Source organism: Halichoeres trimaculatus, unplaced genomic scaffold (assembly GCF_033239565.1).
Source record: "Halichoeres trimaculatus isolate MK-OKI-2021-1 unplaced genomic scaffold, fHalTri1.1 fHalTri1_scaffold_20, whole genome shotgun sequence".
Lineage (NCBI taxonomy): Eukaryota > Metazoa > Chordata > Actinopteri > Labriformes > Labridae > Halichoeres > Halichoeres trimaculatus.
This window is the reverse complement of record NW_027437198.1, coordinates 11,453,510-11,468,789: the sequence shown is the minus strand read 5'-3', so window position 1 is coordinate 11,468,789 and position 15,280 is coordinate 11,453,510. Positions and strand designations below refer to the sequence as shown.

Here is a 15,280-nt window from a genome sequence, read left to right as displayed (position 1 = left end):
ATTAAACTACTGCTGGTCAGTGTAACTGCTGTTTTATAAGGTGAAAGTTGCAGAGAGAGGGAAAGCTCGCATGAAGACAACATCTCTAATCCCTGAAAGTATTGTTTTTACTCAGAAGCTTTCACACTGATCATCGAGTCGTATCAGCAAAACAAATATATATGCTGGGGTCAAGCTCCAGCTCAAGTGTTTGTGAAAATAAGATCACTCATCCTGAGCCGCAGTGACCTCAACCGTTCACCAAGTAGTTCCACTTCCTGTGTGTTTTATTTGTCAGCAGACGTCTTGCGTAACAGGCATTATGCTATATTCTCCAATACTTTGCTCAGGATTAAACATGGATTAGTTGGCTTTACAATGCATTGGTGAAAGCTAGATGTGTCAGGATAGGCTTTTGTGTTGCGTCCATCTGGAGGAATCAGACAGTAGATCACTTCAGGGACAGAGGCCGAGTTTGTTGACATCACTGAGAGATGAGATTTATCTCCAAGGTCAGCGATGGACGTCACACGCTGCCACAGAAGGTTCGATTTGTCATGGCACTAAAGAAAACATCCACTCTCCATTAGCTTGGAAACATCTCTGTCCTCTGGTCACAGGTGTTCTACAAACGGGCCGACATGGCCATCGGCTCGCTGACTATAAACGAGGAGCGCTCTGAGATCATTGACTTCTCTGTGCCATTCGTGGAGACGGGCATCAGCGTGATGGTGGCCAGGAGCAACGGGACGGTGTCACCATCGGCCTTCTTGGGTGAGGAAACCTTTAGACTTAATAACCACCTCTACATTTAGCTGCACACTCTTCAGGAATAGATCAACACACATCACGCTGCAAGTAATGAGTCACTATCTTATGATATATTCACAGTAATATTTTGTGATTTCTCTGATCTTATTTCTTTTTTTTCTTGTCCTGTCTCCCCGCAGAGCCGTACAGTCCGGCTGTCTGGGTCATGATGTTCGTCATGTGTCTGACCGTCGTGGCCATCACCGTCTTTGTCTTTGAGTACTGCAGTCCAGTCGGGTACAACCGCAGCCTGGTCACCGCCAAAGGTGAGTCTGCTGACCTACACAGTAGATGCTTTAAATGCAAACTGGACCATTCTTTCATTGAAATCTAGATCTTAGGTCTAATGACACCAAAAAAGAGAGCTCTTTTAATAATAAGGTGAATAAGTCAGTCATGCCCTCGGAAAAAGTCAGTCCTCAATGTTTCAGATGAGGTCAGCTTTTAATTTTAGTAAAGAAATGTCTTCAAGGCCTTAAAATCCCTTAAAAACAAAAGTTACATGGTTTAACTTTCTCAATACAGATTTAACTATGCAGGAAAACCCTCTTGTAAACTATATACTTGCTTAAATTCTCTAGTTTTTTTTACTTCATCCCAGTACTTCCACACAGAGGAGGGAGGAGTGAAGTCTTAACGCTCTCAGGGGTTTTTAGAGAACACATGAAACCTGAGCCGATTTACAGTGGCCACATATTGGATCAATGCCTGAAAAATTGAGATAGTGCAGTTTCATCTCAGAGCTGTGTGCTCTATAAAATATCTTATAATGGATGAAGAGAGAGCAAAGGGGCTGGGCTGCTCTTGGCTCTGCTCCATTTCTTTGTTTTTATGCTCTTCAGGATACATCACCAACATGATGTGAGGATTAAAAACAGGGTCAAAAGGACTTTTAAGATTTTTGCATGTATGTGTTGAGACTTATATTAGGGCCCGAGCCCCCAAGAATCTGGGCAAGGCTCTATTGGAAGCATTAGGATTATTATTCCCAATCCAAAATAAGGTGCCTTTCACTTGAGAAAAACAGTAAAGCACCAAGCCACATAATTCAGGCATGACAAAAAATTTGAATCGACTGTCTGGGCAAAAATTCTGCCTCCATAGCGCCCCCTAGGGGCTTAAAACTGCAGCCCCTTGGGCTACTTTCAGCTAGAGACCTGAAATTTTTCAGGCTAGAACAGCCATGCCTGGACCTAAAAACAGGCATTTTTTGACACTTCCTATTTTTCATTGCAAATCTCTGCTCACAGTCTCTCTTAAGCCTTCATAAAGCACCACTGATCAGGTCATGTTCTGTAGATAAAGGTTGTGTCCATGCCACCACCTCGAAGTCGGAAAGCTCACCATAAACCAGGAAGTCATAGTAACTGTTATATAAGGTTCATTCTCCTTCAAAGTTCACACACACCGTCAAGTTACATCTACCAACACTTCCATAACCTCACATCTCTGCTACTGCAATAGCACCACCCTCTGGAAATGCACAATGATGTTATTCATCTAAATTGGAACATTTGGTCCCAGTTTTACACACACAATGTCACTCCTAATCTGGACTCCTCTCCACATGCATCAGAGTAGCTCCACTTATTGGACACAAGTCATACTCACTATGATTCAAGTTACTCATGTATGCTTGCTGCAGGGACCACACCTCATCCACACACATGGCTTTTGGCTGAACCACATTTTCGACTCGAAATTGCTGCTTGCAGCGATATTAAATTCTGATTGTTCCTGTTATTTCTCCTCTTTAAATGAAAATAATGATCCATGATGTCTGAGCAGACCCCGGAGGCCCCACCTTCACCATCGGGAAGTCAGTGTGGCTGCTGTGGGGCATCGTTTTCAACAACTCAGTCCCCATCGAGAACCCAAAGGGCACCACCAGTAAGATCATGGTCCTGGTCTGGGCTTTCTTCGCCGTGATCTTCCTTGCTTCCTACACGGCCAACCTGGCAGCCTTCATGATCCAGGAGCAGTACATCGACACAGTCTCTGGACTGAGCGACAAAAAGGTGCGGCGCTCCGTCCACTGTCATTGACACATTGTGTGTGTTGTTGGAGCATGTTTGATGTGCAGCTCAGGAAAAACACAAAGTACTCTATTCTGGGGAGAGTAAACAGTGTGTGGCCGAGCTTTGAAGGCAAATATCCAGAAGAGACAATGTCATGGCTCTGACTTCTCACTCTCCACAAAAGGGTTCACAGACTAAGTGGTGAAATTGAATTACATCCCCAGACTCTTTAGATTAGGATGTCTGTGAAAAGCTTATGAAATGTAATACATCAGTGGATTTTCTGGGCACACAGTGATTATAATTTCTGCTATCATCTTATGCATATTTGTCTGGCCTGAGGATCTGTTTTATGGAGTATTGACAAGGAAATCCATGTTAAACCATCAGCACAAGAAATGGTTTGTAGACTTTTTGCTCGCAGGCATCTGAAGGGATTAAAGAGGCATTTGAGGAAAAGACCAAGCTGTCCAATGCTCATTACCATTCTGGCAAAGTCATTTACAACTCTGGTCTCATTATACATCAAGTCTGCGAGGCAGGGAAAGAAACAGAGCCTTTCTGACAGCAAGTCCATAGATTATTGAGGAGCACTCTGTGAGGCGGCGCACAGGGATCGGAGGGTCGAGCTGCTGTTTGTCCAGCTGTGCAGAAGCCTGCAGGTTAAGTAAATGTAAATGAGGAACAAGATGAAGGCAAAGAAAGTGACCTTGTACGGGGGGAGGGGGGCAGACACTGCATGATGTTAAGGAAGATGATTACCTCCGCCTGGATGGATGGACACTGCATTTATAGAAGAGTCCTTGTGACGGGGTAACACATCATGTTAACTCTGACATGGACCAACCCACATTTAATTCAATGTTGTCCCACACTCTAGCACCAGGAGGGTGTGGGTGGAGAAGGTTTTAACAGCATGCTTTCAGGATATGAGAAAGTATTTCAATCTCAAATACAATGTGGAGAGGAATAAAAACATTCTTATCACAAAAACAATCACATTAAACAGAGAAACAACTTTTTTTTTTATTTAGCATCAAAAGAAGATATCTCCCTTTTTTGCAAATGACCTGATTTCCCTGTTGTGTGTGAAAATTAAAGTAGTTAAATATTGCTTTTAAAGAGGGGGTTTAATGGTTTTTTTTTTAGTTTTTCTAAGCCTGTTTCCACCAAGCAGTTTGGTTCATCTCAACTTTTTGCGTTTCCTTTGACTAAAACTGGAACATGTCCCCAAATTACCGACCCATACCATGTCACTTTTTGGTACCCTTTTGTTGTGATGCCACACATATCAATCCAACCCCAGATGGTGGAGCTAAAAACACTGCAGTCTGGTGATTGGTCAAAACAGTCGCCACTTCTAGTGCGACAGCAGTAATAAAAAACAACACATAACCCTGCCATGTGTAAAGAAAACTTTCTTTTGTTTAGAAAATAGTGTCAGGAAATAGCTTGAATCTACTGTTGAAAAGAAACTGTGTTGCTTTTCTCTTCTTCATTAGATTTATTTGTAGGGTACACGGTGTCGCGCTACTATACCATCACGCTGTTGCGTAGCTGACACAGTTATCCACATCAGGCTTAGCCTACACACCGCCTACCAAGAAGGGCCCGGTTGGAAGGCCCGGGAACACAAACACCAACATGGACGTTGTCTCCCTGTCATCACCTGTCTGTTTCTGAAACAGAAACAGAAAATGAAGCACATTGGCTATAGCGGCCATATTGGTGGTGGCAAGGGCTTCGCATACAGCTATAGGGCGCCTGTCGGTCACGTGACCCTGAGCTGTGCCTGTGATTGGGCAAGCTTACGATCTTATTATCCTGTGAACTGCCGAGTTGGAAAAAAATTCACCCCCTGATCAGTGTATGCCAATAGTAAAATTAGTGACTCAGACAGGAGACGTTTTTTTAACCAGGCTGTAAATACGTTAATCTCTGCTTTGTAAACAGCTTTTTTTGGCTTGGTGTGTGTGTGACTCCTGGTACTTCTGGAGCCAGCCTCAAGTGGCTACTCAAGCAACAGCAGATTTAAACACTTCCGCATTGTCTGATATTCTTAGACTGTTGGTTGCCGCTTGGATCTAACACCTATCAAACTGTACTGATCCATTCTAGACCACTCAGTGGAAACAGGGCTCTACTGCCCCTTAGTCTCCCCCCAAAAAATCAAATTTTCTCACACTGGTGTTTTAGAAATTTCTTATTTATGCCTCTTTTTAGCTGCTATCTCTTTAAGACTCCCTTACTCCACAAACCCTTTCCCTCTCATTGGTCAGCTCTCTGGAGGCCTGTCTGTGGTGGATCTTCAGGCAAACCTTGGCGTTTGAGGCCCACCCTTCCAACTCGTCATAAATGATGCAATCATTTCAGAAAGTCTCATGAAGATCTTGTGCTATTTTAAGAACGTATCATTTAAAGCGGTATATGAACAGATTCAGGGACTTCTGTAGCATATTAGTGCATAAGGGTTTCAAATTTTGCGCATGTTTATAGATAGACTTCCAGCATTGTTACTTGTCATTGAAGAGGGGTTTCCAGCTCTAAGTCTACTACATACGCTGTACGGACTGTAAAAGCCCTCAGGGACAGATTGGTGATTTAGGGCGCTACATATAAACTCGACCTTGCCAGTCAGCTCAAGGTCTCATATCAGACTGCACCACATTCATGCTCCACTTTCAAATGTCCTGATGTGATATTACCTTTCCTTTCATGCACATTACTTAAAACACAAATCCCCCCTCAGCTAATGTACTGAAAGCATATTTGGATAAGGTTAATGAAGAAGTGCAATATTGTCGATTGCATTTCTGCCCCATTCCACTTCCTGTCTTCACAGCTAATTAAAGGTATATAGAGCTGCCAACAGCATAAAAAGATAACATGAGGGTTCATCTCCTAATGCAGACAAAGGAGAGGATTAAGGAAGTTTGGGTATCTGAACATGGTGTCTGATTGTTGGGTCTTTAAATTTTTTGAATTAAGAGATAAAGAGCCGGCAGGATGAGTGGCACAAAAGCACTTCAACAAGTCACAGACGAAAGCCAATGTGACTGTTCCAGACCTTTCATTTATTTTTTGGCACTTCCTAAAGACAGAAATTCAGGCAGCAATAAAAACCGAATCCGATAGTGTGTGCCCATACATAAATCAAGATCTGTGTTTGGGAGGTAAAATATATTTATCAGAGGTCGAGGAGTTATCAGACAGAAACATAGTACCGAAAGAAAGGCCTGTTCATAAAGATGAAGCAGTGCAGAATGATTGTTTTTGAGGAAAAGACAAATATCTAATCAATATGCCCACTTCATCCTCACAGATCATTCTCGTCACTGTCTCTTGTTCTGCATCCCCTGACAGTTTCAAAAGCCACAGGAGCAGTACCCTCCGTTCCGCTTTGGTACAGTCCCAAATGGCAGCACAGAGCGTAACATAAGGAGCAACTACCCCGAGATGCACTCCCACATGGTCAAATACAACCAGAAGGGAGTGGAGGATGCCCTGAACAGCCTCAAAACAGGGTAGGTGCCTGCCAAATGTGGTGAAATAAATATTTACTGCAGCGGTTTGAGCCAAAAAAGAAGCCATATAGTGTTCTCTAACAGTAAAAAACACTTTATTTCATTTTGTGTCCCTGCTAGGAAACTGGATGCCTTTATCTACGATGCTGCTGTGCTGAATTACATGGCTGGCAAAGACGAGGGCTGCAAGTTGGTGACCATTGGCAGTGGGAAAGTGTTTGCTACCACTGGTTATGGCATCGCCCTGCAGAAGGATTCACGCTGGAAACGACCCATCGACCTGGCTCTGCTTCAGTTTCTGGCTGATGGTAAATCCTTCATATATATACACACACCAGGAGCTAAAAGTCGTTGAATAGCAGTTGTGCTTTAAAAACTGTATTTGCAAGTTTCCCATAAACCTGAAAGGGATAAATGGAAAAGAGGAGACTATATTGTATCTTAAGAGCCTATAATGTGCTGTTATGTTGTAATAAAAGCTGCTGTAGGGACACAGGGATGTAAATAGGGTACAAATATTCTCAAAAAGAGAATAAGGACATCATATATGTATGATGATAGAGCTTGGAGGTGATTTTAAGAGTGTCACTCATTACGCTTAGCTAAGCTCCTCTGAGAGATTCCTTCAAAGCCTTGGGCAAAGCCTGATCATCTTTGGCAGACGTACTGTATGCAACAGATGGAAGGAGGAATTACACAGTAAACTGAGAGGACGGACACAAAGTGCTGTGATTTTTCTTTTTATATGAGCAGATTGGACTTTTAGGAAATCTATGTCTGATGACAGGGTGGGAAAAACAGCAGAAACATACAAAGAGAAGTTAATACGTATCCTGTTGCTGATATTTTCAGACATAATTATCTGCATTGTGTGAGAGGATGCTGTGATTGTTTCAGGTGGTAGATATAAACGGCTTATGAGAAGTCTCGGGAAACACTTATTTCCCACTGGGATCAGGTCTGCCAGGAGCAGTTGCAGAAGTTATCAGAGGGCTGGCAGGAAGTTAAACAGTATGAGTAAACAGAAAAAAAAAATCAATAGCACATTCCTCTAGGATTAGCCGTTATATATTACCTAATTATATCTGACTAGCACTTCAGAAGAAAAGTAATCAAAGCCTTCATTTCGTCCACAGTCAACATTTTTGAGTCCTTTCTGCAACTTCCTGAATTGAAATTCATTTTTTTGTTGCAAATATACACATTTCAAAAGACAGACCTGCAAAAACATGTTTCCCGTTCTACAATTTAATCACTTCTCTGCTTTCTTGATAAATTCAGATGGTACGAGAGAGAGCTACACATCTGCATAGAAACTGCACATTGCTGAAAACAATGGGATTCCTCATGCAGGACAGATAATGTTATGGTAGTTACGTGGGAAACTTATCCCAGCATTCCTACATTTTGCTTCAGTAATACAGTGGTTTCTTGATTTACCAGTGTCCCGGGTAACAAGTCTCTCCACCACTGTTTTGTTAGAGTTGAGAGCTACAATTTGAGTTATGAGCCAGCTTCAGATGCAGCGAGCGGCACTGTAAACGTCACAAATTCTGTCCAGCATCCAGGGTCTCATTCATTCACTTCAAGTGGTTAGCATTAGTGGCAGCATCAGTGTTTTACTAGCATTTGTGCTTGCAGTGATTTTGCAAAACTTACACTTCCATTATTTTTGCTTCCATTATTTTCCACTTTCTTATCATTTTAATTTCTTACATCTTTAATTCTATAATCTCTTATACTTGTGTATTTTGAAATTTCTCAAATCTTAGGATTACTTATTTTGTACTTTCTATTTCTAACTTTTTTAAGAAGTAGCAGTATCAAAAAAAGTAATTTCCCCTCAGGGATTAATAAAGTATTTCTGATTCTGAAAACACTTAGACTTTATTCAAAAGAAACACCCAGAAAAAGCTGCAACTGGGGGTGCAACACTTTGCTAACTTATTTTAGAAACATTCTGAAAGAGAGGGTGAAACAGAGCTCATTGGACAGGAATTTTGGAAAGCACCTGCTGATGAAAGTGAGGAAAGCATGGCGAAAAGGGCAGAAGTCAAAAAGGGCACTTTTCTTATTTATGTATCCAAAAAATTGTAGTGTTTTTTGGTGGTCCGGAACTGATTAATAGTATTTCAATTCATTTCAACGGGGAGAATTGATCTGACGTACGAGTAATTTAAGTGCGCTCTCTGTCACAGAATGAATTGAACTCCTAATTCAGGGCACCACTGTACTCTTATTAATGTACCCTTCCTTTCATCTTAACACTATTTCATTGTAAGGTGTTGTTGAGGAAAATTTAACAGTTGTTACAGGAAGCATGTCATCAGTAGCATAGCTCAGGAACTTCCTGGTTTACAGATTGAGGGTAGTTGTAGAGTTAGTTGTCCCTCATTCGTAAAGTCTGGGTTCAATCCAAGGTCCTGCTTTCCACATGCCAAAGTGTTTTTGGGCAAGGTACATGGGATTGAAGATGGGACAGATCAGAGCTTGTGGCAATTTACATACCAGCCTGTGAATGGGTGAATGTGACTACAAAGTAAGAGCACTTAGAGAGGTAAGAGGACTGGAGAAAGTATAATAGAAACATATATGTACCAAAAAGCTCAGAATCTATTTCATCAGACCCTAATTTGGAGCAGCTACTCTTGTTTTCTCCCACTACAATAAATCTTTACTAATTAAAAATGTAATAAGTGACAAGAAAGGATTTGTATTAACAAACATAAGAACTTCAAGGCCGGGTATTAAAGCCAGATTATCATGATTCCACCCAAATGCCTTACACGAAAGGTGTGATGGTGTTTCATTACTCACTTTAAGTCCCCAAGAGAAAACCCTGATGCCATGTGAATGAGTCTGATGCGCTCTCTGCTCACACACAGGCGACACGCAGAAGCTGCAGACTGTCTGGCTCACAGGAATCTGCCGTAATGAGAAGAAAGAGGTGATGAGCAGCAAGCTGGACATCGACAACATGGCGGGGGTCTTCTACATGCTGCTGGTGGCCATGGGCCTGAGCCTGCTGGTTTTCGCCTGGGAACATCTGCTCTACTGGAAACTGCGACATTCAGTTCGTAAATCTGACCGTCTGGATTTCCTCCTGGCTATCAGTAGAGTAAGTCTGAAACATAAATATCTCCTGAGTGGTGTCAGAGTCATTGAAATGCTGCAGGAGTACATAGAACTTTTTCCAGACATAAGTTGCAGATGAAGTAATTTGTGACTGCCTTGCTGTAGAAAACTTAATGCAGGTGCAACTTGCCGTCTCCTTGAGATGCAGGAAGTCACAGCAACAACAGTTGAAGGGCATTACAATATAAAAGATATAAAATAAAATTAGATTAAAGCAATAAAAAAACTTCAGGGATAGTTGCTGAAATATTCTGATCCTTGAGAAATTGAATTTAAATAGTCCCATTAAAAAAAACCTTCATCCATCCATCAACACCAGTCAGAGGTAAGATTTAGTATTCTAAACAGATACACAATTTGAAAGTAAAATAAAGCAGCTGGGGAAGAAATGGAGAAACTAATACGGTAAGTGCATGATCAGCAACTTGCTCATTTATATGCCTGAGCTGTTTTTAAGATGAAGCTGTGTGCAAACAGCTTTTCAATACAGCAACATGAATACAAAAGCACCTGAGACAACAATGAATCTCTTTCTGCCCTGACAGCTTCTCAAAGTGTTGGTTTTGCCTCATTTGCTCGTAGAGACTACATAAATTGTGTAGAAACTGACAAAAATTAATCTTAGTGGCTGTAAAAGGACATGACTGGAAAACTTTAAGCAAGGTTGTTTTTTTTTCTGGTGTCCTAATATCACCTCTCTGTCTCTGCAGGGCATCTACAGCTGCTTCAATGGAGTGGAGCAATCTGACCGGAACGGGAGCATGCAGAGTCCGGACGTCACAACTAACTACACACAAGCCAACATGCTGAAGATGCTGCAGACAGCCAAGGACATGGTTTCCTCGGCCCGAGTGGAAAACTCTCTGGACAACGCCACCAAAACAATCGAGAGCTGGAGCAGGCGAGGGGCCGACAATGTGCGGGTGGGCTTGCCACCCAGAGTGACCACCACAGACATGGCTCATGGCCGTCTGCCCTACATCTCCAGCATCACAGACAACCACTCACCATACCCTCAGAGAGCCCTCACACCCACTTTCCCCATTCATTACGGGGACAGTGTTACCCAGCCTCTCCTGGAGAAGCCCCGCGTCATGACGAGACCAACCCCCCTCCGCTACACGCTGCCCGCCCGCAGCAGTCAACATGTCTTGGAGAGGACTCTGCCCATCTCAAGCCTCAGCAGCCCTCACATTGCCATGCGGGACACGTCCCCCTCTGGTACTCCCAACCCCCACCACAGCAGCAGGCTGTATGTGGAGAACCAGCCCCGACACCCATCGTCGCCTTTCATTCACTATCGGGAGTTCCAGGTTCCTGATATCTACGTGGAGCACAAAGGACCTCTGAGGAGGAAGCTAAGCTACCCCCCAGACTGTGTGAGCCGCAGGAGGAGGTCCCACAGTTATATGTTTGATGCTGCGGACCCCAGAATGAGAGCAGACTACGATGAACCTCGATCCTGCCTTGCTGAGCTGAGAGCCAACCACCTCCTGAACAACCACGCCCCTGTTGCTGCTGCCATGGCCTCCCCTTCAGGACACTACCCGGGCGCCAGCACCAGCTGCAACTCCTGTATGAAGCCCTACCTGGAGCCTGAGATGGATGACATACCACTCCTAGGGAAGGACAAACTCAACCGCCGAGCCTCATTCCTCAAAGCCACATGGGGCAACGATCGGGTCCATCAGGTAGATGAAACAAAGCCCAGCACATCCACCAGTCAACCCAACCGCTCAGACATGCCGGATCTTTTTCCACGGGTGGTGGTCGCCAACCCAAAGCCTCACAAGCTCTACGGCAGTCTGGGTCACAATCTGTCATGCTATCCCCTGTCTGCTGAGCCCGCCTACTTGGACCCAGCCCACATGGGTTCTTACCCATACAAACAAAAGATCAAGTACTCTGACTCCACCCGGCTGCCCTCTTACCGGGAAGCAATCTTGCAGAATGCCGCTGCCCTGCGCCGCTCTTCCTCCACCGTGGTTCACAGACACTACTCCACCTACCTGAACTCGTACACAGACTTGCCTGTGTATGTGGGGCCATTGGCCCAGGGACCGGCCCAGTTCTATGACAGCTCCAAGGACATGTGCCACTTGTTTCCCTGTACGAGCCACTGCCCAGACAACGCGGTGGTGCTGCCTCGTACGAGCGACAGGCAGGTGGTTTACCACAACAATATGTTTGGGCCCTACGACGGCACAGGGAAGAGGGAGGAGCCGGGCTCTGGGGGCAGGGAGCGGAGGCAGGTGTTGGTGGCACGCAGAATCAACAGTCCCTATGTGCCAAAGCCCTGGGGCAGAGTATCCAGCCTGGAGTCTGAGGTCTGAGCCCCCTTCCACTGGGATAGGGGACCTCCACTCGGCTCTGACACAGAGCTCCTTTGAGAAGAGGCATGCCTGGGGGATCTCCCCTCAGCCTCTGGTTAAAGCAAAAATTAAACTCTACACCGATAGTGTATTTGAGAGCGCTGACTCTCAATTATCAGTGCAATAATATCTTGGGCAGAGAGATGTATATGAGAGGACACAGGAGAAGCAAACTACTGCTGGGACTTTGTAAGCCAAACTTAAAATAGTAATTAAAGAAAAGGCTATGTTGAAAGTATTTAATATAAGAATTTAACCTGTTGATTGTTATTTAAAGGATTTTTAAATGCTGTGTTGCTATATGAAAGAATTCTGGGAGACAATATACTGTAGCCTCTCAATCCGATTCAACTTGAGACTTATTTTTCTCATTTTTCTCTGGATCATTTCAGTACCCAACATGTCAAATGAGAGATGAATTATTATTTTCACAGCAAAGCATTGACATATCTTCAGTATATTTTCTAGGTCTATAACCTCGGGGTGCAGAGGCCTTAGGGCTTACTGCTCTATTGGTCTTAAATGTAATTTCAGTGGGATCTTATAAAGGGAAAATATAGAAAGTATCATGTGTATTTCCATTGTTACAGTACCCTTTAATAAAGAACAAGGTCATCTTAAGGGCCTTTTGAAACAACCTGTCATCTCAGTTTGTATCTTGAAAAATGAGACCCATATGTTTGAAGCTGACTAAGTGTGGATGTGACTCCACATATCTTTTGCACCAATGAAGGCTTTAGCCTCTAAGGTCAATGATTTTTCATAAAGATATCCTTTGTAGTCCTATTTCTACAAAGCTTGCCAAATTGCTAAAAAGTGGCATTTAGTTCCATACTCCAGTTGTTTTAACCTCATTACCCACTGAGCAGAGCGAGTAGGAGTCACTGCAGAGGGAGGCAGAGGTGGAAAAACACCAAAACAAGCACTCTGGAGAACCTTTAACAGTATCACACCGAATTTTTCATTTCATAAAAGCTGCAAACATAAAAAATTGTGTCCATTAAAAGAATAAAGCCCCATTTATGCTGAACGTTACATACAGATACAGACAGAGCCCTCTGTCTGTATTTATGCACGTTTCCATGAAGCTTACAGATATGGCCCAAACAGAGCAGTAGTATGACAAACAATTGGGGTAGTGTTGCTGTTACAACCCAATACAAAGCTTTAGTGAGACACGAAAAAGAAATAACAATGGTGGAACTCATGCGATGTATTTAGTTGCCTCACTGACCACCGCCTTCTACAACGCCACCTCCGCTTTTGTCTTTTATGCAACTGGCACATCAGCAATACTTCCTCCACCGTCGCCAAGCTTGTTTTTGAGTTTTGTTGTCATTAACTTTTGACACTTGGCTGGCCCCCCCAGTGGATGTATTGGTTAACTGCAGTGCCAATGTGAAAAACGTATTGAGTATGTGAGCAATGCCAGTAACATCAATTGAAACAGACAGGTACATTTTCGTTTGTAAAGGGAGTACAAATAGGCCTCAAAGATATAAACATCTTTAAAACGAAAGATGAATATTAATCTTAGTATAAGAGCTAGCAAAAAATAAAAAAATGAGTATAGAATGCAATAGAAACAACAGAAACTAGTAGCCTATAGCAAAAACTGCACATCATAATTCAGCAAAGTCATCAGTATGAGCGCATCTTCATGCTTGTAACCTGCATCATACTGGAAAACAACAACATACAGATCTGATATCACTGCAGCGAGCAAAGAGTCATAAACAACCACAATCTGGAGAGCAATGAAAAGCCAGTCTGGTTCTTAAGATTTAATATTCACTTCACACACAAGCATTTCTTTTCCTTTGGTGCACAAATCAAAAGCTTAAAAGCCAAACAATAACAGGAGCCCAGAGCGTGTAAACACAACTCATGTATGAGAAAGTGCTACATGCAGATCCATGGCAAAGCCACTAGACCTCCATGAAAACATAAAACACAAACAGCTGGGGACAGCCAGAGGTGGAGCTGATATATTTCAGCACATAAACAAACTGTAAACAAAGCTAACTGCCCCTGAACACATTAGCAAAAGCTGCAGACACTTACTTTGCTGAAGGAGGACGGTTTCTTCTCCTGCTGCTCTTTAGCAACATGCTAACAGGTGAGCTTCCCTCCAAAATGCTACAAGAGCAACATGCTAACAAACAAATCAAGTGAAGGGGGACTGGAAGGTGTTAAACACACATAATGAGAGCTGGGTGCTTGATTTCAGCACCAGCTGGGGTGTAGAGTCATGTGACCAGTGGAGCAGCCATGCTGTGAACTTTACTGCTAAAACTTTACACAGAAAGCTTGTTAAACCATACAACCTTATAAACCAGAGCTGAGATATTATATAACACAGCTTATGGAGGAGCAATAATTACAGGAACATTTGCTCAAGTACTTTTTTGCTCTGCTACACCTCAGGGTGCTGCATTATGATGTCCTCACCGTCTGTCATTGAAGTTAATGACATTAAAAGTAGATATGAAGGTTAAAATACAGAAATGGTGTAATCATCAGGAAAATGCTCTTAATTTCTTTGATGAGGTTTCACCTGCTGATGAACTCTTTAAAGCCCTGACAACAAATAAAAGATTATCTTCCTTCTGACACCGTATCCTTGAAACTAATAATGTGTCTGAGCAGAGCTGAGAGCCAAACTCCTGTTCTTAATCCTCAGAGAAGAAGAAACGTGCGTTAATCCAGACACAGGAAGTCTCCTGCCTGAGAAGTCAAAGCACATGATTTAATTCACATGACATGAGTTTGAAAGGGTCATAAATAGTAAGAAAACACAAATGTAATGATGCTTTTAAGTGATCAATGCAGCTGTTAAACTCCTCTACCCGCCTCTCCCGCCTCAGGCTCTCATCTCGTGTGTTTTCAGGAGACAAACAGAGAAATAACGATGCGGCGATGAGGCATTTATGTATTCTGCACTCCTCCCTGAAACCTGCAGAATTGATGGCCGGGTCGGCTGATTGCTGCGCTCATGATAAATGATTCCACACATGCAGATAAAATATAATCAGCCGTTTGGGATGTCCGAAATATATCCACGCACGCACGCACACACACACACATGCTGCTGCAGTCCTGGACTGCATACTGCTGAAATAATCGAGGCCATTTAAAAAGCATAGCTCTCTGGCACTTTTGGCAACACACTGGAGAGTAAAGCTATTAACCTTGATCATTATTTCACATTAGCAGCTGAGTTAAAGCTTCTATCAGGGACGAAATCTTAAAGTGGAAAAAAAATCATGAGTGGTTCAGTTTAGTCAATATTCTGCAATAAAGAGATGTCTCAAATCAAAGACAACAGGAGGAATTTGGTGTTTTACCAGCCTTGACCCTATCTTATCATACTTTTAAAAGATATGAGAACTTTAATTTTCATTTTTAAAGTCCAGCAACGAGACCAAAGGATCACTGATGA

At 43.0% G+C, this 15,280-nt stretch overlaps 1 protein-coding gene and 1 long non-coding RNA gene across 3 annotated transcripts in view; one reads left to right on the top strand and one right to left on the bottom strand.

The window, feature by feature from the left end:
* Positions 1-12,446, top strand: part of grin2ca (glutamate receptor, ionotropic, N-methyl D-aspartate 2Ca) — an 81,598-nt gene extending 69,152 nt beyond the window's left edge. For both annotated transcript variants that reach the window (XM_074697060.1, XM_074697059.1), the window contains exons 7-13: positions 600-753; positions 930-1,055; positions 2,578-2,807; positions 6,171-6,331; positions 6,452-6,639; positions 9,217-9,449; positions 10,177-12,446. In XM_074697060.1, the coding sequence (XP_074553161.1) occupies positions 600-753; positions 930-1,055; positions 2,578-2,807; positions 6,171-6,331; positions 6,452-6,639; positions 9,217-9,449; positions 10,177-11,799 (2,715 nt within the window). In that variant the 3' untranslated portion in view covers positions 11,800-12,446. The remainder of the gene's footprint in view (positions 1-599; positions 754-929; positions 1,056-2,577; positions 2,808-6,170; positions 6,332-6,451; positions 6,640-9,216; positions 9,450-10,176) is intronic.
* On the bottom strand, positions 6,659-13,981 carry LOC141809848 (uncharacterized). Its single transcript, XR_012600017.1, has 3 exons — positions 13,903-13,981; positions 9,149-9,256; positions 6,659-6,732 (listed from the first exon to the last, which is right to left on the bottom strand). It is a non-coding gene; the product is annotated as an uncharacterized LOC141809848 (long non-coding RNA).
* Positions 13,982-15,280: the final 1,299 nt, after the last annotated feature.